Consider the following 25,015-nt stretch of genomic DNA (forward strand, 5'->3'; position numbering starts at 1 on the left):
TATCAATAACAAAGTCTCTTTGGATATATAGGCTTACCTCCCCCCATTAAGTGTCCTTAGTTTCTGATAGGACTGACCACTTAAAGTGTTAAAAAAAAAAACACACACACCACACAATACATCTCTGCAATACATGGACATATTCCCCCTTTAAATGTCATGAGTTGACAACACAGCGCCTCCGAGTTCCCAAGCGGTATTGTCGCCCCTTCCTGCTGGACTACCGAACTCCACCCGTCCCCCATCCCTCTCCACACACACATATGTTAAACTGCCTAGAACAGTGGTGGTCAACTTTCTCAAGTGTGGCCCCTCGACATCACCAAAGAGCCGCATATAATACAAGAGATTGTCAGAGACTGCAGACATACTACAGGAGATGATCAGAGACTGCAGACATAATACAGGAGATGGTCAGAGACTGCAGACATACTACAGGAGATGGTCAGAGACTGCAGACATACTACAGGAGATGATCAGAGACTGCAGACATAATACAGGAGATGGTCAGAGACTGCAGACATACTACAGGAGATGGTCAGAGACTGCAGACCTACCACAGGAGATGGTCAGAGACTATTCACATTGTTGGAGACTAATGATATGCTTCAAGAGAGTCATAGACTGGAGACATTACACAAGACTGTTAGAGATCACGGCTATAACAGGGAAATACAGATTAATGTCTGCAGGAGCCCACGCTGGGGGGGGGGGCTGCACAAAAAGTGTCAAATGGCTGAATGTGGCCCCCAGGCTGCAGGTTGGGCACCGGGGGGCCTAGAAGCTGCCCATGTATGAATCTCACAAGCCTAACAAAGACATTGCAGAGAGGAATACATGTGATATCCGGATACAGGAGAAAGGGAAGAAAATAAATAAAGCCGGGAGCGGATCTAGATGGGAAAAGGGAGGTATTGGGATAAATCTGAGTAATGCCTGGATATATACAACATCATTGCTAAGATAAAAAAAAAAAAAAAAGTCACACAGAGCGTATTGTTTTTCAGCCAATCAGCACAATGAAACATTTGCATTAAGCTAGAGGATCTGTAACACAACCACTGTGCAGCATTACTAAGGAGGAAGCATAACCTGCACCCTCAGGTAAATCAGGTGGTGAGTTCATGTCACTTCTACCTGAGACTCCTGAGGTCGACTTTTCGCTATATCGCAGACTCTGACAAGATCGCCATGGTCAATGCCATTATCAGCAGTCGATTGGACTACTGTAATGCCCTGTATTGGGTTTGCCTGCTTGTACCATCTACAAGCTCCAGTTGATTCAGAATGCCACAGCAAGGTTACTGACAGGTGTTGGTCGCCGTGACCACATCACTCCATCCCTTAAAGCCCTGCACTGGCTGCCCGTGAAAGAACGGGTTCTGTTTAAAACCGGATGTCTTGTCCATAAGGCATTGCATGGATATGGCCCAGAGTATCTGAAGGAAAAATTTGTCAAGTATGTGCCTACCCGATCCTTGAGATCGACGAACTTGGCCATACTAAAGATTCCAGAATTAAAAAGGAAACATGCAAAGGGAGAACGAGTGAAGTACGGAGGAGCTGAAATTTGGAACTCCTTGCCTCTGAAACTGAGACTTGAGAATGAATTTTTGAAATTTCGAAAGAAATTGAAAACCGTACTTTTTGTACAAGCTTTTGGAGTCACCTAATTTTTAATTGGGGTGTAATGGACAGAGGCCCTAGCTTTTATTTTGTATCTTGCTATGCTGGTTTGTTGGTGGGACAGACCTAGCCGGGACAGAGGCTTTTGGAGGGGACTGAATGCCAGCCTCTTGCCTACCGATTATGGGCCCTGGCATTTGGGGGAACGGTGCTCGTTGTGAGCTGTATGCCTGGGGACCCTGGAGGTGGTATATTAGGTTAAGGTCCATGTCCCCCAAGACACACAGACTCTGGGGACCCTGGATATGGCATTGTGACGGGAATCACTAATAGGGGCACAAGATGAATGAGAACCCCACTATGATCTGTGCTAGTCAGACTCAATGCTGTATATATAATGTGTGCTGTCTCATTATGTTGTGTACGATTTGCTGTGATGTTTGGGGTGTGACTGTATTCTATTGTCTATTGTGGCTGTCTGCCTCAACTATTATGGGATGGCTGTGTCTTGCTATGAGGAAAGAGGGAGGGGGATTCCTCCAGCAGCCCCCTGTTAAGACTGTTTACTGATGAGAAGTTACATGGGTTCCTGGTTCAGCTGATGGAAGTGTTCGGTAGCTGCCTTTGTGTTTAGGACATTCCATACCCAAACGACTTTAACTCCTTTCATTCTCTGGGTGTCGTTACAACTGGTGGCAAGCAGCGGGATGATTCCCACAGCCCAGAAGGACAGCTAAAAGAGGACACAGGCCAATGGAAGCACAGTATGAATGGCTAAAATGCTCTTCCCTCAAGGACTTACTGGAGAACCAACAACAACCGTAAGAAGAGGGACACTATCGCAGAACTAGTCGAAATGGATAGAGCCGAAAGACCCAACATAACTGAAAGGCCCACCATAACAAGCAGGACACAAGAAGAGGCAAGTTTTGATCGGGCTGTTAACATAAGGCTGGCACATTATGGTCCTAACCCTACAGCGGAGATCATAGACCTAGTTATAGCGGCTGTGGATGCAAATTGGCTACAGCAAAGAGGTGCTGCAGCAGCAAAAGTCACAGCAGCACCAACTGAAAGGAGAGGAGAGGTACAGGAACCAGCCGCCATGGAAGAGGAATTCAGAAGGAAGTTGCGAGAGATGCAGATACAGCACATAGGACCAGTATCAGAGCAGGTCCTGCTGGGATGGTCTCAGGGCTGATCCTAGGGTCACAGGCGCCTGGGTGCAGAAATATTTCTGGCGCCCCCACATGGGCGTGGTCATTTTAGTAACTCCTCCCCTTTACAAATATTTCTATGGCAGCTCCACCACGAAGTCTTCATTACCCTGGGATCCTTACAGGTACAATAAACAAATTACAGGAAGAGAAGCAAGAGTACTTTATTGGGACCTGGAGGGGGGCCTCTCTGATGGAGACAGATAGCGCTTCTGTTAGAGAGTCTGTTAGAAAAAGCCCCCAAAAATGCTACAGACATCATACAGGAGATGATCAGAGACTGCAGACATAGTACAGGAGATGATCAGAGACTACAGACATAGTACAGGAGATGATCAGAGACTGCAGACATAGTACAGGAAATGGTCAGAGACTGCAGACATAGTACAGGAGATGATCAGAGACTGCAGACATAGTACAGGAGATGATCAGAGACTGCAGACATAATACAGGAGATGATCAGAGACTGCAGACATAATACAGGAGATGGTCAGAGACTGCAGACATAATACAGGAGATGGTCAGAGACTGCAGACATAATACAGGAGATGGTCAGAGACTGCAGACATAGTACAGGAGATGGTCAGAGACTGCAGACATTATATAGGAGACGTTAGAGACTGCAGACATAGTACAGGAGATGGTCAGAGACTGCAGACATAGTACAGGAGATGGTCAGAGACTGCAGACATAGTACAGGAGATGGTCAGAGACTGCAGACATAGTACAGGAGATGGTCAGAGACTGCAGACATAGTACAGGAGATGGTCAGAGACTGCAGACATTATATAGGAGACGGTTAGAGACTGCAGACATAGTACAGGAGATGGTCAGAGACTGCAGACATAATACAGGAGATGATCAGAGACTGCAGACATAGTACAGGAGATGATCAGAGACTGCAGACATAATACCGGAGATGGTCAGAGACTGCAGACTAAGGATGAGCTCCGGCGTGTTCGCAAGCTGCACGCGCCAGGAAGTCGGCAATGCGCTGCGCTAATCACAAGCAGTGAGACATTTCTCGATCTCTGCAGCCGCACCTTAGGAAATGTCTCACTGCTTGTGATTAGCGCTGTGCAGTGCCCAGTTCCTGGCGGGCTCGGCACGTGCAGCTTGCGAACACGCCGGAGCTCATCCTTACTGCAGACATAGTACAGGAGATGGTCCATTAGACCCCTTTCACACTGGAGGCGTTTTTCAGGTGCTTTAGTGTTAAAAATAGCACCCGGAAAAAGCCTTATCTGCAATCCCACTGTGAGAGCCCGAATGCTTTCACACTGGAGCAGAGCACTGGCAGGACGTCCAAAAAATTGCTGCAAGTAGCTTCTTTGAGGTGCTTTAGGAGCGGTGTATACACCACTACTAAAGCGCCCTTGCTCATTGAAATCAATGGGCAGCGCCGGCAAAGCGCCTCAGCAGTTGCGCCTTTGAATCCTTTAGTGGGGGTTAAATGTACCTCTAAAGTGACGGTAAAACGCCACTAAAAGTAGCAGCGCATTACCACCGATGCCCCTGCACTGTCAGTGTGAAAGGGCTCTTAGTACATCTCATTAAACATCACATCTGTAAATGAACTACTGAGGTGCAGGAAGGGACAGGGTCTGTGTATCCTATGTAATCTATCATTCCATAAAACATCTCCTAGCAGGGGCAGCCCAGAGCACATCTAAAGGTGTGTAGGGGATGCCATTCCTACACACAGCACACTGACTCACCTCAGTTCTCTCTCCGTGCAGCCCGAGATAGAGATGGGAGGGGGAGGCATTCCAACTGGAGTTGGTAGAGACAGTGTGGGATCCCAGTGTGAGGAATTTATTCCAGCACATCAGCATCCACTGACTAGAACCCTCATGTCAGGAAGAGGAGCGCCCTTCCCCCGAGCACTGCCAGGCTGGACGGGCTGCCCTACGCTCACACTGGAGTTCTGGACGGACACTCACAAGGAGAGAAGGAGGGAGGGGAGAAGTCTGGCTCTTCGGCGCCCCCACCTCTGCAGGCGCCTGGGTGCAAAGCACCCTTCGCACCCTGGGTAGGATCGGCCCTGGATGGTCTGATTCTATCCACTGCGAACTCTGGAAGAAAGCACTAGCTCTCGAGCAGTGACACCAGGGAAAATTTCTCCCCTCCATTCATGTAAGGTACTGGTCGCAGTATGAAGTACGAATGCTGTTATTGTGGGAACAGCCAAAGCAGGAGTGGACAGCTGAGTTAAGCAGGAATATCCGGGCAGAGATGCGGTTGGACGAGAGCTACAGAGCCCTCCGGTGGTATGTAGCCCAAGAGTGCCCGTGGTCAGCGGATGACAGCCCCACGGAAGGCTTTGACTATGATGGCCTGGGATTGTTGTATTGGAGGCTGTCCAGGGACCCTGACTTTGGGAGTGAATGGGAGTGGCGTTTGGAGGAAACACAGAGTGAAGACTGTTTGGAACAATTTATACGGGGTACTGGGTGGATACCAGCATTAGAGGACTGGAACTACTGATAACTTCGGAGTCAACCCGTCTGGAGTCTCCTCCTGTGTTAGTCTCCTGCCGAAAATGGAGAAATGTGACAGACCTAGCCGGGACAGAGGCTTTTGGAGGGGACTGAATGCTAGCCTCTTGCCTACTGATTATGGGCCCTGGCATTTGGAGGAATGGTGCTCGTTCTGAGCTGTATGCCTGGGGACCCTGGAGGTGGTGTTACTTTAGATTCAGGTCCATGTCCCCCAAGAAACACAGACTCTGGGGACCCTGGATATGCCATTATGACGGGAGTCACCAATAGGGGCACAAGGTGGATGAGAACCCCACTATGATCTGTGCTAGTCAGACTCAATGCTGTATATATGTATACATAATGTGTGCTGTCTCATTATGTTGTGTACTATTTGCTGTGATGGTTGGGGTGTGACTGTATTCTATTGTCTGTTGTGGCTGTCTGCCTCAACTATTATGGGATGTCTAAGTGTCTTGCTATGAGGAAAGAGGGAGGGGGATTCCTCCAGCAGCCCCCTGTTAAGACTGTTTACTGATGAGAAGTTATACACACCTGACCTGTGTGTCCATTGTCATTGGACAGTTTAACCCGCCCTGTTTTCCAAGGGTGGGGGGAAGCGTTTTGAAGTGGGATCTGTATAGCATGTGTTTGAATAAAGTTTCATTCCAGCTTGAACCTCAAGACAGAGCCTTGTCTCGTACTTGGGGAAGAATTTTTTGTATGGGTTCCTTGTTCGGCTGATTAAAGTGTTCGGTAGCTGCCTTTGTGTTTGGGTATGGAATGTCCTAAACGACTTTAAACCCTTTCATACTCGGGGTGTCGTTACAGTTGGTTCTCTTAAGGTTTTTTAATGTCAATCTCCTTTTCTTTTTGCGCATCGAGGCCTTCGGGTAAGACTGCGTAAGTTAAGCATTTTAATAAAGAAGTATATGGATAGCATTTGCTGCAACCTTGTGCACACAAAGTATACAAAGTAACATTGTTGGTAAAATATTAAAGATAAATCCCAGAAGAGATTTCTGTAGACGACTACAATGTACACGTGTGTAGAGCTCCACCCAACAATGAATGTCTCCATCACTCACCCGGTTCCCGTACTGCATCACATGACTCATATTAGTGCGTTGCTTGACCAATAAAAACTGTTTATGTAATGTCTCCTGTGACAGATCCTCCTAGAATAGAAACATTATATCTTATATGAAGTCATAGAACAGAAAACACTTCATCATATCTATAGAAAACAATGCAACGCGTCATCACTAAGCAATAATCATAGAAATGGCGGCGATTTATTATAAATTACACTTTTGTTTAGGGGTCAGGTGACAGCAATGGGCATTCCTTCTAATATTCCTTCCATGTGCAGCGGGCGTGGTCACATGTGCAGGGGGCGTGGTTACATTAACTAGGGGCAGCTCCTGTTGTGACAGCACGGCTCGAAGACACTGTCAATCATACTGAGCTGGGGGTGTGGTTACATGTGAAGGGGGTGTGGTTACATGTACTGGACACTGCTGCCTTTATGACAGCGAGCCTCCTGAGAGAAGTTTCCAACCAAACTAAGCAGGAGGTGTGGTCAAATGTGCAGGGGGCGTGGTTACATTAACTAGGGGTAGCACCTGTTCTCACAGCACGGCTCCCGCTCGATGCCACTATCAATCATACTGAGCTGGGGGCGTGGTTACACATGAAGGGGGTGTGGTTACATTACTAAAAACTGCTGCTGTTATGACAGCGCGCCTACTGGGAGAAGTTGCTGTCAATCAAACCAAGCAGGGGGTGTGGTTACATGTGCAGGGGTCGAGGATACTATCACCAAGTACAGCTGCTGTTGTGACAGCAAGGATATTGCTGGGAGCTGCTGTTAATCAAACTGACCTGGGGGTGTGGTTATATGTGTGAGGAATGGTAACATGTGCAGGGGGCATGGTTATATATAGGGTTGCACCGATACCAATACTAGTGTCATATCAGTGCTGATGCCAAGGATTTGCACGAGTACTTGTACTCATGAAAATGATCCGACGCCTAATCTTATACCTCCCAGCAGGAGGTAGGACACCGGAGCCAGGGGAGGACCCGGAGGACAGCTGTGGGTGATCGGTGTGGCGGTGGGGACCAGTTACAAGCACCGATCTCCCTGTACAGCCACTTCTCCTCCTCTCCCTCCCGTGGCCATCAGCTGCTTCATTGAAAGCTATACAGGGAGATCGATGCTTGTAACTGATCCCCACCGCTGCACCAATTAACCCCGACTGTCCCCCGAGTCCTCCTCCAGCTCACCGATGTCCGCCTCCGGCACCCCCTCCCTTGTCCCAGATCTGTCAGGATGGAGAGCAGATGAAGCAGCCAGTAAATATGTAATTTACCGGCTCCTTCCTTTATACAAAGAACAGAGTCAGTGATCACGACTGTCCATTTGTAACTGAGCATCGGGGGAGGGGCCTCTGTCTCCTGTCCATTCATCTTCAGTGCAGCTGAGAAAGGAACTGGGGAATCTGTGTCCTCAGTCCCTGTCTCAAAAGTGGCCTCAAAGGGGACATGTCAGGGGTCTGTTTAAACCCACAACAGTAAAATCAGTCCGTATATGCAGCATAGCATGCTTGTTATACTCACTGTGGATCTTAAGGGGTTAATCCTCTGCACTGTGTAAAAAGGCTGTTTTATCCTGTATGCACAGATCCTTCCCCTCCTGCAAAGTCTAGTTTGGGAAGGCCAGCTAACACACAGGCAATAGCCAACCTGCACATGCTCAGTTGTGTCTTTTCTGCTGGAGAGAACAGTTACTTGTTCTCAGAGATAGTCAGGTCACATGATATTGACATCATACATGTGGGTGTGTATACAGGCTGCAGGGGAAATCTCCTCCTACCTGAACTCTCAGCAGTGGAGAAACTCTGCAGTTTATCATGTGACTGTGGTATACAGATCAGCAATAAATAGAATAAATAAATAAGTATATAGTAGGAATATTTTTATGTAAAAAGGTTTATAAGCTGTGGGCAAATGAACGGTTTTCATATTACTGGGTTTAGTTACACTTTTTTTTTTTTTTTTTTTTTTTCACAATTGAAAACACAAACAAACAAACAACACTTCCCCAAAAGAAGAAGGCATTGTAAAATAATAATAATAAATTATATATATATATATATATATATATATATATATAATTTTTTTTTTTTTTTTTTTTAATTAATTATATAAAAAGCATTAGAAAAAAAATAAATAAAAACTACTGACACAGTCCACACCCCATCAGTGCTGCATATTAGTGCCACTGTCACATGACATTATAAAAAGTATCGGTACTTGTACTCGGTCTTAAAAAAGGGGTTATCGGTGCAACCCTAGGTACATGTGCAGGGGGAGTGGTTACATGTGCAGGGGGAGTGGTTACATGTGCAGGGGGAGTGGTTACATTCACTAAGCACAGCCTAGGAGCCTCCTGCTAGGAGCCACTGTCAGTCAAACTGTGCTGAGCTGAGCTGGGGGAGGCTTGTCAGCCAAGCTGACTATGGTCCCATAGGCACGGTGTCTTGTATCTTCGATTGATAAACAATTAGAAACTTAAGCAGTTATTCTGTTTCAATCTAGATTACATTCTATTATATATTCTGAATTTATGATCTATGCCCGATGGTCTTTAGAAACACTGAAGCTGATTGGCTGCCGTTGGACAGCTCATACAGTTCTTATTCCAGATACTTGATGAGCTGGTGGTGTAAATTGAGACATTTTAATGAGTGTACAGAACAAAAAAAACTCACCATGTCTGAATCCTCCATCCAGCTGACGCTGTACAGATCACCAAGAAATGTGTTTAGCTTGTCATCTTGATAACAGGCATAGGAGGACTCATGAGGGTTGGAGGCTGTTGTGGCGTAAACTACAAAATATAATGTGAAGATGTAAATATAGAAGAGATAATGATCCATACTTCACAATATCTGTCCTGGGGAAGGATTTTCAGACACACAGCAGGTCACAGTCCGTTATACAGTATAAATAATTTCCCATACATTACATGTTTGTATACACAAAACAGAAGTGTTATGCCGTGTACACACGGGCGGACTTTTCGGCATCAAAGGTCTGATGGACTTTCGACTGACTCTGTAACGAACGGACTTGCCTACTCACGATCACACCAAAGTCCGACAGATTCGTACGTGATGACGTACGACCAGACTATAATAAGAAAGTTGATAGCCAGTAGCCAATAGCTGCCCTAGCATCGTTTTTCGTCCGTCGGACTAGCATACAGACGACCGGATTTTTTGTCCGGACTCGAGTCCGTCGGAAGGATTTGAAACATGTTTCAAATCTAAAGTGCGTCAGATTTCCGACAGAAAAGGTCCGCTGCAGGTCCGATGAAGCCCACACACGGTCTAATTGTCCGACAGATTTGTTCCGTTGGGCCAGTCCGGTCGAAAAGTCCGGCCGTGTGTACACGGCATTAGGCAAAATTTGCAATATATGTTAATCATTTTATAATAAAAGCTTCAGAATTCCTGACTGCTGTGACAATCCTATATTTTCCTGTATTATTATTATTATTATTATACAGGATTTATATTGCGCCAACAGTTTGCGCAGCGCTTTACAACATGGGGACAGACATTACACTTACAATACAAATCAATACAGGAGGAATCAGAGAGCCCGGCTCCTTAGAGCTTACAATCTAGAAGGGAGGGTCAAGTGGAAACAAAAAAGGTAATAACTGTGGGGGATGAGCTGATGGAGAAAATTAAAAAAAACAGTTGTTAGGTGTGGGTAGGGGAGGCCTCTCTGAAGAGAGGGGTTTTGAGGGATCGTCTAAAAGCTGTAAATTAGTTTACTATTCTCGAAGTAAGATTCTGTAATAGACATGTGCAATTCGTTTCGTTCCAAATTCGTTTGCGGGTGAAAATTGGCACGTTCGTTAGTAAGCATCCGAATGAACGAAAGACTCTTGGCGAATGCATACGAAAATTAATTCTCGGAAAGAACGACATTCCGAAAGAACGAAAAACCCGAAAGAACGTAAAACGATTCAACCGATTTAACAAAACGATTAGATTCAGGTCATTTCATTTTTCATAATATCTAGTATAATTAAATTAGTGATTATTATTATAGTTATTATTATTTATTAATAAAAAAAACTATAAACAATTAAAGGTATTGGAATTTCCTTTCAAATTTGCTTAACTGTTTTGCCCTGTACATACGATCGGACATTGATTGGACATTCCGACAACAGAATCCATCGGATTTTTTCTTCTATATCTTACGAAATTTGAATTTCGTATAAAATGAATTTGAATAGAAAACATTAGAACAGTATAGAAAAGAATAGACTAGAAAAACAACAGAATAGAATAATATATATATATTATATTATATTATATTATATTATATTATATTATATTATATTATATTATATTCTGTCCTGTTCTATTGTTTTTCTAGTCTATTCTTTTCTATTATTTTCTATTCTAATCTTTTCTATTCAAATTCAAATTCATTGTATGCGAAATTTGGAAATTTCAGAAGCCAGAAGCCATCTTTCGAAATTCGCATAGAATGAATTCAAATTCTTATAGAAAAGTTTAGAATAGAATAGAAAAGAATAGCATAGAAAAACAATGGAACAGAATAGAAAAAATTATATAACATCTTCGAAATTTAAATTTCATATAGACTGAAATCAAAATTGAATAGAAAAGATCAGAATAGAATAGAAAATGATAGAAAAGAATAGAATTTTTTTTTATTCTGTTCTATTGTTTTTCTAGTCTATTATTAGTAATTACTAAATATTAGTAGTTATTATTACTATCTATTATTCAAATTCGAATTCATTCTATACGAAATTCGAACTTCAGAAGCCATGTTATATATATATATACATATACACTATTGCTTTATTTTATATTCTATCCTATTGTAGAATGTAACCTCTGGCAAACAATTGCAATCGCTGCATGATCTGCTGCAGTAAACTGATTTTGTCTCAGAATGGAGGGGGGGGCCCCAAAAAAATGTTTGCCCAGGGCCCAATCAACATCAAAGATGGCCCTGAGCGTAGCCGAGCTCCTCCTCCTTCCTCCTGCAGTCCGCGCGGTACAGGAGATTCAGTTTCCTGTTCCCGGCCGGACTGACAGGAAGTGTGCACACACTGAGTGCTCACTTCCTGTCAGTCCGGCCGGCCAGGAACAGAAAACTGAATCTCCTGCGCGCGGTACGCGGTAGGGAGGGAGGGTTAAAAAGAACAACACAGTGGGGGGAGGCAGTCATCAAGACCCATTTAGTAATAAAAATATAATAGTTTGCTAACCATAATAAAAACGATTACCATAGCTTTCTTTCCATTTTCTTTCTTTACCATCCCATTTCCATCTTATTGCTTCTTTTTTTAATCAGGTAATATTTATTAAAGCTTTTTGCAAAAATGTACAAAGCAGAGAAAAGATTCTACAGTACACTCTACTGTAGAGTCTTTTCTCTGCTTTGTAAATTTTTACAAAAAGCTTTAATACATACTTAAACTGTATCGCTATGCTGTGATTCCTGTAGGCTTTGCGTGCGTGCGGGGGGGGCCCTCCATGTCCATTTTGCTTGGGGCCCCCCAAATTCCTTCAAACGGCCCTGCCAGCCGCACTTACCATCGATGTTGTTAGGTAGGTGATTCATCATCGAGCCGGACTCACAGGCCTCAATGTACAAAACCATCTGTAAGAGAAAAATCTCCATGTCACTCCAACAGGTTCTGCTATAGAAGACTCAGCACACCGATACATTGGGGGAGATTTACGAAACCCGGAGAGTTCAACATTTAGTGCAGAAATCAGCTTCTAGGTCACTGGTTCTCAACCTTTCTAGTACTGTAAACCCTTGATAAAATTTCCCAAGTTGTGGGGACCCCTAACAGTAAAAATATTTTCGTAGCGTGGATTGTCAGCACCCAAGGCAAGACAAGTAATTTGCGCCCTTAACCCATGGACTTTTAGCGTTCCCCGAGTCCCTTCCACTCGTACAGTATTAAAACCCCTTATGGTACAGTTTAGGATGTACCACTCTGTTCTCTTTTCTATCCCTTTTACCTCTCTCTATCCTAAATTTTTGTTTTTTTTCCCCATCCCTCTCTCTAGCCGTCTTTCTTGTTCTCTTATTCTGTCTCTTCCTTTCTTTGTTCCTCCCCCTCTTGTTCTCTCCTTTTTATGTATACTCTATTTTTACTCTTTGGTAGGGGGGGAATTGGATCAGTGGCCGTGCCGGCGGGGAGTTGGGGGTCAGTGGCCGTGCTGGCGGGGAGGTGGGGGTCAGTGGCCGTGCTGGCGGGGAGGTGGGGGTCAGTGGCCGTGCTGGCGGGGAGGTGGGATCAGCCAACTTAGGTGCTCTTGAACAAGGTCATCTGCTGATCTAAGAACTGTAGTGGGGACTTTTAATGGCAACTGTAATCACAGGTAGTGTTACTCACTGTGTTCCTGACTCCACTGTGTCTCCGACTTTGCGGTGTCTCGTAACAGTGACACCTATGCTGAAATCAGGAGATGGGGTCTCCTCCAGCCCCTCCCACTTCCCATTCTTACCAGTCAACTGACCTCTAGTCTCTGCCCCCCAGCCATGGCGTGAACTGAGTGGGTGGCTGCGAAGAGGCTGAGTGGGCGGCCGCGAGCTCCAGGGACAGCCCTGCTGGGCGGGCGCAAAAAGACTAGGAGATCAGTGCGGGCTTCAGGAACAGCCCAGGATTCGGTGACCCCTGGCAAATCATCATTCTGCCCCCTGAGGTGGTCCTGACCCCCAGGTAGAGAACCACTGTTCAAGTTTTGTTTTTTTTTTAATCAAAGCTTAACTGAATAAGCTGAATTTAGAAGCTGATTGGCTCCCAGGCACAGCTGCACCAGATTCTGTGCTCTCCAGTTTTAGTAAATCCCCCCCCCCATTGCAGATCATAAAAACTGGCCACTTCCTAGGACACCATCGGGCACTTACTTTTTTGTACATCTTGTTTTCATGCATGTATTGAATTGTCTTGTTCAAATCTTCAACATGGAGCTGCAATGGAGAACAACAAGTCTAAGGATTACTACAACCAAAGACACAATGTATGAATTATGTCAAAGGACGCTTCACAACAGGGACAGCTGTGTGTGTAATGTTAATACCAGGGCTGGCCCAAGACAAGATGGGTCCAATGAAAAGGCCCCCCCCAAAAAATAATATTAATAATAATTATAATAATAATAATCCCACCAAAAGGCCCCCACATTCATTATTTTATATAATGATAATTAAAACTAAAACTAAAATTTATCAGGAAGTCAGATTTACATGGAACAGCACCTTGTCCATATGCAAAATTTAGATGACATACCATTATGTTCAAATCCAAGGGGCGTGCTGGGGCAGTATAGGGGCAGGCTAGGGCAGTATAGGGGCAGGCTAGGGCAGTATAGGGGCAGACTATGATCTTCTATTAGAAGTAATATAAGGAGGACATGAAAGGGTTATGAGAAGCAGCAGCTGGGTCTTAGCTTTAAAAAGTGTCTTCCTCGGTTTTCCTCCCAGCAGAAATGAAAGAGAATGGGATTCGGTGTAGGGAAACGGTAGAAGTGGCTATAGCGGGGTGGGGGGGGGTTTGAGGTGGTTCTTACATCGTCATTGGGAAAGGCCAGCAAACCCGGAGCTCCGTGATCAGAAAAGAAGACAAAGACATGGTCGTTCGGTCCACTGCAAGAGAACAGAAAAAAAAAGTGACTTACCCAAATTATGTGATGTCATGTTATAGCTGAAAGCTGTGCAGAGTTACTATTCGAAGCAGAGTTGTCACATTATATTTACATTTTTAAATTTTTTTTTACATTTCTCCAGAGTCTTGCTGGTTTCTGGCCTAGGCAAAAATGAGGTCATACGTCCCAGGAGTCTTCATGGGCATCTTTTTTCCCTTTTATCTGGAGGAGGGTCTTTCTCAGCTAAGCACGCCCTCCTTTTCTGGCATCCCTGAGCTAAGGGCAGGTGGATTTCAGTTAGTAAGCCCCACACAAATCATCTGGCCTTGCTTAAGATGGCCACCACTAGGGATGAGCCGAACACCCCCCGGTTCGGTTCGCACCAGAACCCACGAACGGACCGAAAGTTCGCACGAACGTTAGAACCCCATTGACGTCTATGGGACTCGAACGTTCGAAATCAAAAGTGCTCATTTTAAAGGCTAATTTGCATGGTATTGTCCTAAAAAGGGTTTGGGGACCCGGGTCCTACCCCAGGGGACATGTATCAATGCAAAAAAAACTTTTAAAAACGGCCGTTTTTTCGGGAGCAGTGATTTTAATGATGCTTAAAGTAAAAAAAAAAAAGTGAAATATTCCTTTAAATATCGTACCTGGGGGGTGTCTATAGTATGCCTGTAAAGTGACGCGTGTTTCCCATGTTTAGAACAGTCCCTGCACCAAATGTCATTTTTAAAGGAAAAAATCTCATTTAAAACTGCTTGCGGGTTTAATGTCATGTCGGGTCATGGCAATATGGATGAAAATCAGTGAGACAAACGGCATGGGTACCCCCCAGTCCATTACCAGGCCCTTTGGGTCTTGTATGGATATTAAGGGGAACCCCGCACCCAAATTAAAATAAGGAAAGGTGTGGGGCCACCAGGCCCTATATACTCTGAACAGCAGTATACAGGCGGTGCAAACAAGACAGGGACTGTAGGTTTGTTGTTAAGTAGAATCTGTTTGTAATTTTGAACATTTTTAACGTGTTTAGCTCCAGCCAAAAAATCTTTTCTAAGCTTTTTGGAAAACATAGGGAAGGGTTATCACCCCTGTGACATTTGTTTTGCTGTCTTTCCTCCTCTTCAGAAGATTTCACCTCACTTTTTTGTCCCAATGAAAAATGTTTTTTGAAAATTTGGGTTTTTTTGTGGAACAAGGATTGGAAAGCATCAGTGGAAAGGAGAACTTGTTTTCCCATATTAACTCTTACAGGAGAGAATTTCCCTTCCTAGGGGTAGATTTCATCTCACTTCCTGTTGTCTCCTTCCGTTTGCAAGTAGGAGTCGTTTGTAAGTTAGATGTTTGAAAGTAGGGTCCTGCCCTATATACTCAGCAGAAATTTGGGCCTTAGGTGTTGCTGTGGCCACAACACTGTAAGCCCTCACAGGGCCCTGCTGTGAAATATTAGATCAAGAATTGTAATTACATGCCCCTGTTGAACAGGAGCTGAAAAATTAGGCCTTAGGCACTGGTGCTGGTGCCACAACACTGCAACCCCTCACAGACACTCTAGTTGGAACGCAGGAACGAGCCCTGCTGCAAATTATTGCTTCAAAAATTGTAATTACACGCCCCTGTTAGACAGGGGCAGAAAAATTGGGCCTTAGGCACTGGTGCTGGTGCCACAACACTGCAACCCCTCACAGACACTCTAGTTGGAACGCAGGAACGAGCCCTGCTGCAAAGTATTGCATCAAAAATTGTAATTACACGCCCCTGTTAGACAGGGGCAGAAAAATTGGGCCTTAGGCACTGGTGCTGGTGCCACAACACTGCAACCCCTCACAGACACTCTAGTTGGAACGCAGGAACGAGCCCTGCTGCAAAGTATTGCATCAAAAATTGTAATTACACGCCCCTGTTAGACAGGGGCAGAAAAATTGGGCCCTAGGCACTGGTGCTGGTGCCACAACACTGCAACCCCTCACAGACACTCTAGTTGGAATGCAGGAACGAGCCCTGCTGCAAAGTATTACATCAAAAATTGTAATTACACGCCCCTGTTAAACAGGGGCTGAAAAATTGTGCCTTAGGCACTGGTGGTGGCGCCCAGAACCAAAAATGTTCTTACAAGCTATCAGCGTGATGATTGAGGAGGAAGAGGATAATTACTCAGGGATAGTCACTCAGCATCAGCATAGGCAGTCTTTGAAGGGATCTGAGATTTCAAAAAAAATTATTCGGTTACATCAGCATCAGGTGCTTGGTAGCTGGTGGTGATCCAAGACTCATTCATTTTTATGAAGGTCAGCCGATCGACCGAGTCGGTGGACAGACGCACCCTGTGATCGGTTACCACGCCTCCAGCAGCACTGAATGTGCGTTCCGAAAGAACGCTGGATGCAGGACAGGCCAGTAGCTCAATTGCATACTGTGCAAGCTCTGGCCAGTGATCCATCCTCAAGACCCAGTAACCCAGAGGATTTTCGGTGGGAAAGGTGTCCAAGTCTGATCTTGCCCCTAGGTATTCCTGCACCATGTAAAACAGACGCTGGCGATGGTTGCTGGAACCGATCATACCTTGGGGCTGCGGACCAAAAAATTGTCTGAACGCATCGGTCAGACGGCCACCTTCTCCACCGCTCCTTCTTTGACTGACCGAAGCCTCAGCAACACGTTGTCCAGAAACAGGAGTTTGTAACCTCCCAGTCTCTGGGAACGCGTTGCACAGACCTTTCTGCAAGGCCTCCCGAAGATGTTTCATCCTCTGCTCCCTCTGCGATGGCAAGATAAGGTCCGCAACCTTACCCTTGTAACGTGGATCAAGGAGGGTTGCCAGCCAGTATTGGTCCTTCTCCTTGATACCACGAATACGAGGATCCTTACGCAGGCTTTGCAGGATCAGGGAGGCCATGCAGCGTAGGTTTGCTGAGGCATTCAGTCCGGAGTCCTCTGGGTCACTAAGAACGACATGGTCCGCAGCCACCTCCTCCCAGCCACGTACAAGTCCATGTGTTTCTTGGGACTGATCCCTTAAAGACTGCTGCTGATGCTGAGTGCCAGGCTCCACCTCCATACTGACACAATCTTCCTCCTCCTCCTCTTCCTCCTCGTCCTCTTCCTGTGTGATCGGCGGGCACGCAGGAACACTGTCTGGATAAAGGGGGCCTTGAGAGCTAAGGAAGTCCTCCTCTTCCTGCCTCTGTTCTGCCTCAAGTGCCCTGTCCATTATTCCACGCAGCGTGTGCTCCAACAGGTGGACAAGGGGGACAGTGTCACTGATGCATGCACTGTCACTGCTCACCATCCTCGTGTCCTCCTCGAATGGTGACAGGACAGTGCATGCATCCCTGATCATGGCCCACTGGCGTGGGGAAAAAAAACCAAGCTCCCCTGACCCTGTCCTGGTGCCATAGTCGCACAGGTACTCATTGATGGCCCTCTGCTGCGTGTGCAGCCGCTGCAGCATGGCCAACGTTGAGTTCCACCTGGTGGGCATGTCACAGATTAGGCGGTTCTTGGGCAGGTTAAACTCCTTTTGGAGGTCCGTCAGCCGAGCACTGGCATTATATGACCGGCGGAAATGCACACAGACTTTCCTGGCCTGCCTCAGGACATCCTGTAAGCCCGGGTACCTGCCCAAGAACCGCTGCACCACCAAGTTAAGGACGTGAGCCAAACAGGGCACATGGGTCATTTGTCCCTGTCGGAGGGCAGAGAGGAGGTTGGTGCCATTGTCGCAAACCACCATTCCTGCCTTAAGTTGGCGTGGCGTCAACCACCTCTGAACCTGCCCCTGCAGAGCTGACAGAACCTCTGCCCCAGTGTGGCTCCTGTCCCCCAAGCACACCAGCTCAAGCACCGCATGGCATCTTTTGGCCTGCGTACTTGCGTAGCCCCTTGAACGCCTACGGAGCACCGCTGGTTCCGAGGAAGAGGCCATGGAGGAAGAAGAAGAGGAGGGGGTGGAGGAGAGAGGTGTGTCACAATCAGCATTTTGGAGGCGTGGTGGCGGAACAACCTCCAACACTACTGCACCTTGTCCTGCATCCTTCCCAGCTGCCAGCAGAGTCACCCAATGCGCCGTGAAACTTAGGTAACGTCCCTGTCCATGCCTGCTGGACCATGAGTCAGCGGTAATATGCACCTTACCGCTGACCGCCCTGTCCAGCGAGGCATGGACATTGCCTTCCACATGCCGGTAGAGAGCCGGAATCGCCTTCCGTGAGAAAAAGTGGCGTTTGGGTACCTGCCACTGAGGAACCGCACATTCCACAAACTCACGGAAGGGGGCAGAGTCTACCAACTGAAAAGGCAGCAGTTGAAGTGCTAGCAATTTTGCCAAGCTAGCATTCAACCGCTGGGCATGTGGATGGCTGGGAGCAAACTTCTTTCGGCGGTGCAGCAGCTGGGGCAGGGAAATTTGCCTGGTACAATCTGACGTCGGTGTACCAAAAGCAGATTGCCCACAAGTACTTGGCTGTGACACACCTAATTCTACACCTTCATTCCTCTCACTGCAGGTCTCAGAGAGGACTGAAGGTCTAGTGGGGTTGGAAATCTCAGCTGATGAGGAGCAAGGAGAGATCCTCTTTGTTCTTTGGTGTGGGTCTTTTAGATACGCTTGCCAACGAACTGCATGGCAGGTCAACATATGTCTGGTCAAGCATGTGGTACCCAAGCGGGAGATATTTTGGCCACGCGAGATACGCTTGAGACATATGTTGCAAATAGCAGCGGTGCGATCTGATGCACTCGTCTCAAAAAAGGCCCACACCAAAGAACTTTTTGAATAACGCGCAGAGACTGCAGCGCCCTGCACATGTGGAGCTTTGGGGTGTGATGCAGTCAATGTGCTGCCCTTAGGCTGGCCCCTGGAGGGCATCCTGCCTCGTTGGTGATGTGCTGCCGCCTCCTCCTCCTCCTCCTCCTCCTCCTCCTCCTCTCTCCTATCAGGCACCCACGTTGAGTCAGTGACCTCATCATCCCCTCCCTCCTCATCACTGGAGCAAACCTGGCAGTATGCTGCAGCAGGGGGAGCATGACTGCCAGATTGCTGTCCTTCTTGGGCACCCCCTCTGTCCGCGCTCATGTTACTGCCTTCATCGAGCTCAGTATCGTCATCAGAGCCTTCCAAACGCTGGGCATCCTCCTGGAGCATGTACCCAACACTGTGGTCAAACAGTTCGAGGGACTCCTCAGGAGGACATGGTGGAGCTAGGGAAGGAGTCACTGATGACATTGAGCTGAGGGAAGAGGCCGCTGCTTTGCCAGACAAAGCACCCTGGGCATGGGTGAGAGAGGATGAGGAGGATGAGGACGGCTTGGTCATCCACTCGACCAAGTCTTCCGCATGTTGCGGCTCAACATGGCCAGCTGCCGAAAAAAAGGCCAAGCGTGTCCCATGGCCACGTGCTGATGAGGATGCACCGTCTCCACGACCAGCACTAGACACAGAGCCTGCTTGCCCTCTCTTATTGGCTTGTGACTGTCTGCCTCTCCTTCTTGGCCTTCCAGACATACTAATGGCCTGTAGCTGCACTAAGCTGGGATAGAACACCTGTAATTTTCTTCAAGTAGCTTTATATACTGTAACCAGACAAGCCTGCCTGTCAGTAGGAAGATAACAGGAACGGATCTAGCTGAACACTGTGAGCAGGACGCACTGTACTAAATGTAAATAGTCTAGCTGCCTGACCGTGGTACTAATAGGATCAAATAGAACACCTGTAATTTTCTTCAGGTAGCTTTATATACTGTAACCAGACAAGCCTGCCTGTCAGTAGGAAGATAACAGGAACGGATCTAGCTGTACACTGTGAGCAGGACGCACTGTACTAAATGTAAATAGTCTAGCTGCCTGACCGTGGTACTAATAGGATCAAATAGAACACCTGTAATTTTCTTCAGGTAGCTTTATATACTGTAACCAGACAAGCCTGCCTGTCAGTAGGAAGATAACAGGAACGGATCTAGCTGAACACTGTGAGCAGGACACACTGTACTAAATGTAAATAGTCTAGCTGCCTGACCGTGGTACTAATAGGATCAAATAGAACACCTGTAATTTTCTTCAGGTAGCTTTATATACTGTAACCAGACAAGCCTGCCGGTCAGTAGGAATTTAACAGGAACGGATCTAGCTGAACACTGTGAGCAGGACGCACTGCACTAAATGTAAATAGCAGGAACGGATGCAGCTACAGGCCATTAGTATGGCTGAACACTGTGAGCAGGACGCACTGCACTAAATGTAAATAGTCTAGAAGATAACAGGAACGGATCTAGCTGAACACTGTGAGCAGGACGCACTGCATTAAATGTAAATAGTCTAGATAGAAGATAACAGGAACGGATCTAGCTAAACTGAATACAGTGTATATATATATATGCAACACCTGGGATGCATATATATACACAATACACTGTAAGTGCAGCTAACTGACTGACTGTTCTGCCTAATCTATCTAACTCAAATCAAATGACACTGTCTCTCTCTCTCTCTATCTCTCAGCACACCGGAACACACACTACACAGGGCCGCCGTGCAGGCGGCCTTATATAGTGTGGGGTGTGTACTAAATGCCCTGAGCCGTAATTGGCCAAAGCCACCCTGGCTTTGGCCAATTACAGCTCTCTCTACTGACAGCGCTGTGATTGGCCAAGCATGCGGGTCATAGTGCATGCTTGGCCAATCATCAGCCAGCAATGCACTGCGATGCCGCAGTGAATTATGGGCCGTGACGCGCCACACGAATTTAGCGCGAACGGCCCATAACGTTCGCAATTCGGCGAACGATCGAACAGCCGATGTTCGAGTCGAACATGGGTTCGACTCGAACACGAAGCTCATCCCTAGCCACCACTAGAAATGCTAAGGGGGGGGTTTCAAAGTGATTTATCAGCAAAATAAAAGCATGGAGACATAGATGGAGGGGGGAGTTTTCCTTGATTATTAAAAATGAATTTCCGTTTTAAAGATTTATCTGATTTCCAGATATGACATTTTTTATATAGTAACATTGGCCTAGCTTGGACCAATGTAACCATTTATGTACCATACCTCTAGGACCCCTGGAACCTGGAAATCACTGTAGCGGGCACTGCCAATACAACTTCACTACAGTGATCCCCACTAGCCTCTGGGTCCCGTGCTGAGCGGCTGCCCTGTGAACACAGGAGGTCTCTTGTTTGCCACGGGTGCCATTCACTTTACTATAAATGCAAAGCATTTTATGATTGGATGAGGTGGGGAATGTTTAGATTTCTACCTCATCCAATCAGAGAACTCTTTGTAATAATTGATAAAAAAGGAAAGAAAAGGAGGTTCTTTAAATGGTGCCCGTGTTCCTGTGTTCAGGAGACAGCAGGGCAGCCACTTGGCACAGGACCTGGGAGCTAGTGGATACTGTAGTAACAGTGTCTACTACATTAACTTCCAGCTGCCAGGAAGATCCCACAGGCATAGAACATACATACTTCCATTGGTCCAAATATGTAAAAACTGCCAAGCCTGCAATTCAGCTTTAACGAGAGGGGCAACAGGGAACATCACATTTCAGAAGTATGGACAACTTTGTTGGATGGGTCATAGGTGCATACAGGAAGCCCGTATTCCCTCTTCCAATCCCAGCAGCCATCTCATGTGTGACCCAAATCCAAAGGACTGAGCAATAATAATTCACCAACCTCCTAAGCACCTTCCCGGATCCTTGTCCCTTCACCGCCTCGGCGTCACCTCGGAGAACCGCCAAGAAGTTTTTAGGAGTGACGAACTAGAAAGACACAACAGCCACATCATCAGCAACACACAGGATAAAAGGTCCTTCAATAAAATATATTAAATTCTCATGGCGATCCAACTGGTTTTCTGAGCTTTGCTGGAATATTGACAGGGAAATCTAAGTAGGGCTATGACGGAGGGTTAAGTAAGCCTCCACAATTACTTCCCAGGATCTATAACATAGAACAAAGGAAAGTAATGGAAGATTCCTAATGCCACCTACAGATCTTGGTCTGGTGCATTGACTTCCCGCTGGGAACAGAACTGGAGACCCAACAACATCCCTCTAAAGTGTACCTGTGGTCCCACTGCAACCCAAATTCTGCAAATGTGAAGGGTCTTGGTGGATATGTCCCCCAGAATCTAGAGTAGAAACTGGTCTAATGGTGGGAGGACAATGCCTGAGGATCAGCTGCTTGTGTTCACTTTCAAGGCTGACACCAGCTCAGCTTTCCTTTTACAGGACTATGAAGGGGGGGGGGGGGTTGGGGGATAATCATGTGCAGCATGTTGCAGGAACAATGAGATCAGCATGGCAATAAAAGGTCACACTTGGGACTAGATAGCCGAACCTTGTAAAACCATTTGTCTTCAATGGCTCCTTCAGACAGAGAAACCACGAGAAGAGTTGGCCTTGGTGTTTCCCAAAGGCCCAAATGGCTCTGAGTAATCCAGGCCTTCATTGGTTAGCGGAAGGTGGCCATACCGATAGGATTTCTACTTTCTATTCAAAATATAGCAAGAAACTGTTGCGGCCCCAACTCCCCCATACTGACCCCCCACCTTCCTTTCACATCCCGACCCCCCCCACGCCTTTCCTTCAATTACCCCTATCAGACTTTCTCCCCCGTCTTTCTAATCATTCTCCACTATTTACCCCCTACCCCATAAAAAAATAAAAAAAAAACACCTTTGCACCATGATGCCTTTGGGAAGCTTAAGCTGGCCATACACTAGTAGAATGAGCAGCCACAGACCTTCTTTGATGGTCTGGCAATGCACATATGTGCCTTCAGACCTGGCAGAGCCCTGTGGCAGATCTGCACTTGCATGGGTGCCTTTTGATTAGGAAGGTACATGAAATTATCTTTGGTCTGCGCACATGTCAATCCTTATGCCGCGTACACACGATCGGCCTTTCCAACGGGAAAGGTTTGATGTGAGCTTGTTGGCGGAAAGTCCGACCGTGTGTACGCTCCATCGAACATTTGTAGGCGGACTTTCCACCAACAATTGTTGGCTAGCAGGTTCTCAAATTTTCCACCAACAAACTTTTGTTGTCGGACTTTCCGATCGTGTGTACACAAGTCCGTCGCACAAAAGTTCACGCATGCGCGGAATCGGTCGGTCTTGTAAACTAGCGCTTGTAATGGAGAATTAACATTCGTGACGCGGCAAATTATGAAATCTGGAAATGCAGCGCACAATTCTCTTCTTCTTTAATGGGATAATAATGAAGCCGCTTTGCTGGTGATACTGATGGAGTTATTGAAAACAAATTTTCAAAGACTTTTTTTTCAAGTAATATCAAGAATAAAAATAATAATAATAATAATAAATGAAAACGCAAAAAGAAAAGCACGAATCAACACCCAAACTTCTAACACGAAATTAAATAAATTATATGAATGTTAGAGAAGCATTCTTGCCATTCCATCTCCATCTTTTGCTCTGCACATTCCTTTTTATTATGGCGGCCCCCCCCAGTCTTGACCCCGAGTGGGAAGTGTGGCTGGGAACCACTGCAGCATCAAAATTGTGAGTCTCACCTCCTTTGTGTAATCCTTCAGTACTCCGGGGTACACGTTTGTCCCATTGGGCCGGTTTATGATGACTCCATCGGTTGGATTCCTGGACACAAAAATACATTGTATATTATTAGCATGCCGCTCACACTTCTTTATAACTTTAAAATGTATTTTGCTCAACCTAGGAGGACATCACTGCTCCTCCATAGATATAGGCAGGGCCACTGTTAGAAATCATGGGGCCCCCGTACAGCCTTCCTGATTGGCTTCCCCCAACCCCGCCTTCACCCCACCCACCCACCGTCCCTCCCCCACCCCCAGGGTGCAGCGGAACAGCAGGACTGACTATCTGCCTACATCAAAAAAAAAAAAAAAAAAAAATTTAAATAAATTCCCTCCCATTCCCCCACATCCTGGGCCCCTCTGTTGACCTGATGGGGCCCATGGAAATGGAATTTAAGCCCTGGTAAGCATGTAGGAGCGGTGGTGTGGTCTAGTAAAATCCATTTATTCATTTAAGCAGAAACAAATAATGAAGCTGCCCCCCCCCTGTTTTGTACTGGGCCCAGGCCCCATTAGCTACAGGACTGGTTGAAAGATTATCAGCAGCCCTGGATATAGGGAAGTGAGTGAATATTGTCACATTACAGAAGCAAATGTTTTACTGGTTAAAATAAAGTAAAAAGGAAAAGCCTGAAAAAAAAGGGGAAGAAAACTAATACAGCCATCACATTGGTAGGTTGTAATATATTCTATTTTTTTAGGTTAGGTTAAGTTTTAAATGCTGTGACCTTTTTTAAATTCTGTAATAATCATTGGTTTTGTGCAACTGCCTAAAATAAAAAAAATAAATAAAAAAAAATTAATCCCCCCTCCCCCAAGAATCCTCAATCCTGTATCCTTCATTTTCCCCTCCCAGGGAATGCACACAAACCAATCACATGCGGCCTGTTCTAGGAACAATGAGATTCCCGACATGGAATTTGGTTCATATTCACCTCGGCTCTGGAAGGTCCCCCCCTTGCTCCTCCTTCATGACTAGGCTAGACATGTGCAATTTGTTTCGTTCCGAATTTGTTGTTTGACAAAATTTGACAAATTTGTTAATTCAGAGATATTCAAAATTAACGAAAAAACGTTTAACTAATTTTTCCAAAAATGAAAAATTTGCAAATTCAAAAGAACGAAAATAAGAACGAAAATCCGAATAATAACTAACTAATAATAACTATTACCAGCTATTAAGTTATAGGTATTGGAATTTCCTTTCAAATTTGGCGGTTAGTGAACGTAACGAATACAAAACAAATATGAATTTATCCAAAGTTACGAATTATCCGAAATAACAAATGCAACATCTAAATCAATGGAACCTAATGAATTAACAATTAATAATACTGTCTTTTCATTGTTGTTAATTTGTTACGTTCCATTCGTTTAGATGCGGCAT

At 45.9% G+C, this 25,015-nt stretch overlaps 1 protein-coding gene across 2 annotated transcripts in view; it reads right to left on the reverse strand.

Annotated features, from left to right (window-relative positions):
- LOC141117276 (legumain-like) overlaps nucleotides 1-25,015 on the reverse strand; it is a 152,508-nt gene that overhangs the window by 7,432 nt on the left and 120,061 nt on the right. The window contains exons 4-10 of one of the 2 annotated variants that reach the window (XM_073610041.1): nucleotides 23,587-23,668; nucleotides 21,724-21,809; nucleotides 13,975-14,050; nucleotides 13,313-13,375; nucleotides 11,983-12,049; nucleotides 9,100-9,218; nucleotides 6,412-6,501 (exon numbers count right to left, since the gene is read on the reverse strand). The exons of the other annotated variant lie outside the window; for it this stretch is intronic. Of the exons in view, the coding sequence (XP_073466142.1) occupies nucleotides 6,412-6,501; nucleotides 9,100-9,218; nucleotides 11,983-12,049; nucleotides 13,313-13,375; nucleotides 13,975-14,050; nucleotides 21,724-21,809; nucleotides 23,587-23,668 (583 nt within the window). The remainder of the gene's footprint in view (nucleotides 1-6,411; nucleotides 6,502-9,099; nucleotides 9,219-11,982; nucleotides 12,050-13,312; nucleotides 13,376-13,974; nucleotides 14,051-21,723; nucleotides 21,810-23,586; nucleotides 23,669-25,015) is intronic. 2 annotated transcript variants of the gene reach the window in all.

The sequence above is a fragment of the Aquarana catesbeiana genome, linkage group LG13 (genome assembly GCF_042186555.1).
Source record: "Aquarana catesbeiana isolate 2022-GZ linkage group LG13, ASM4218655v1, whole genome shotgun sequence".
Classification (NCBI taxonomy): Eukaryota; Metazoa; Chordata; class Amphibia; order Anura; family Ranidae; genus Aquarana; species Aquarana catesbeiana.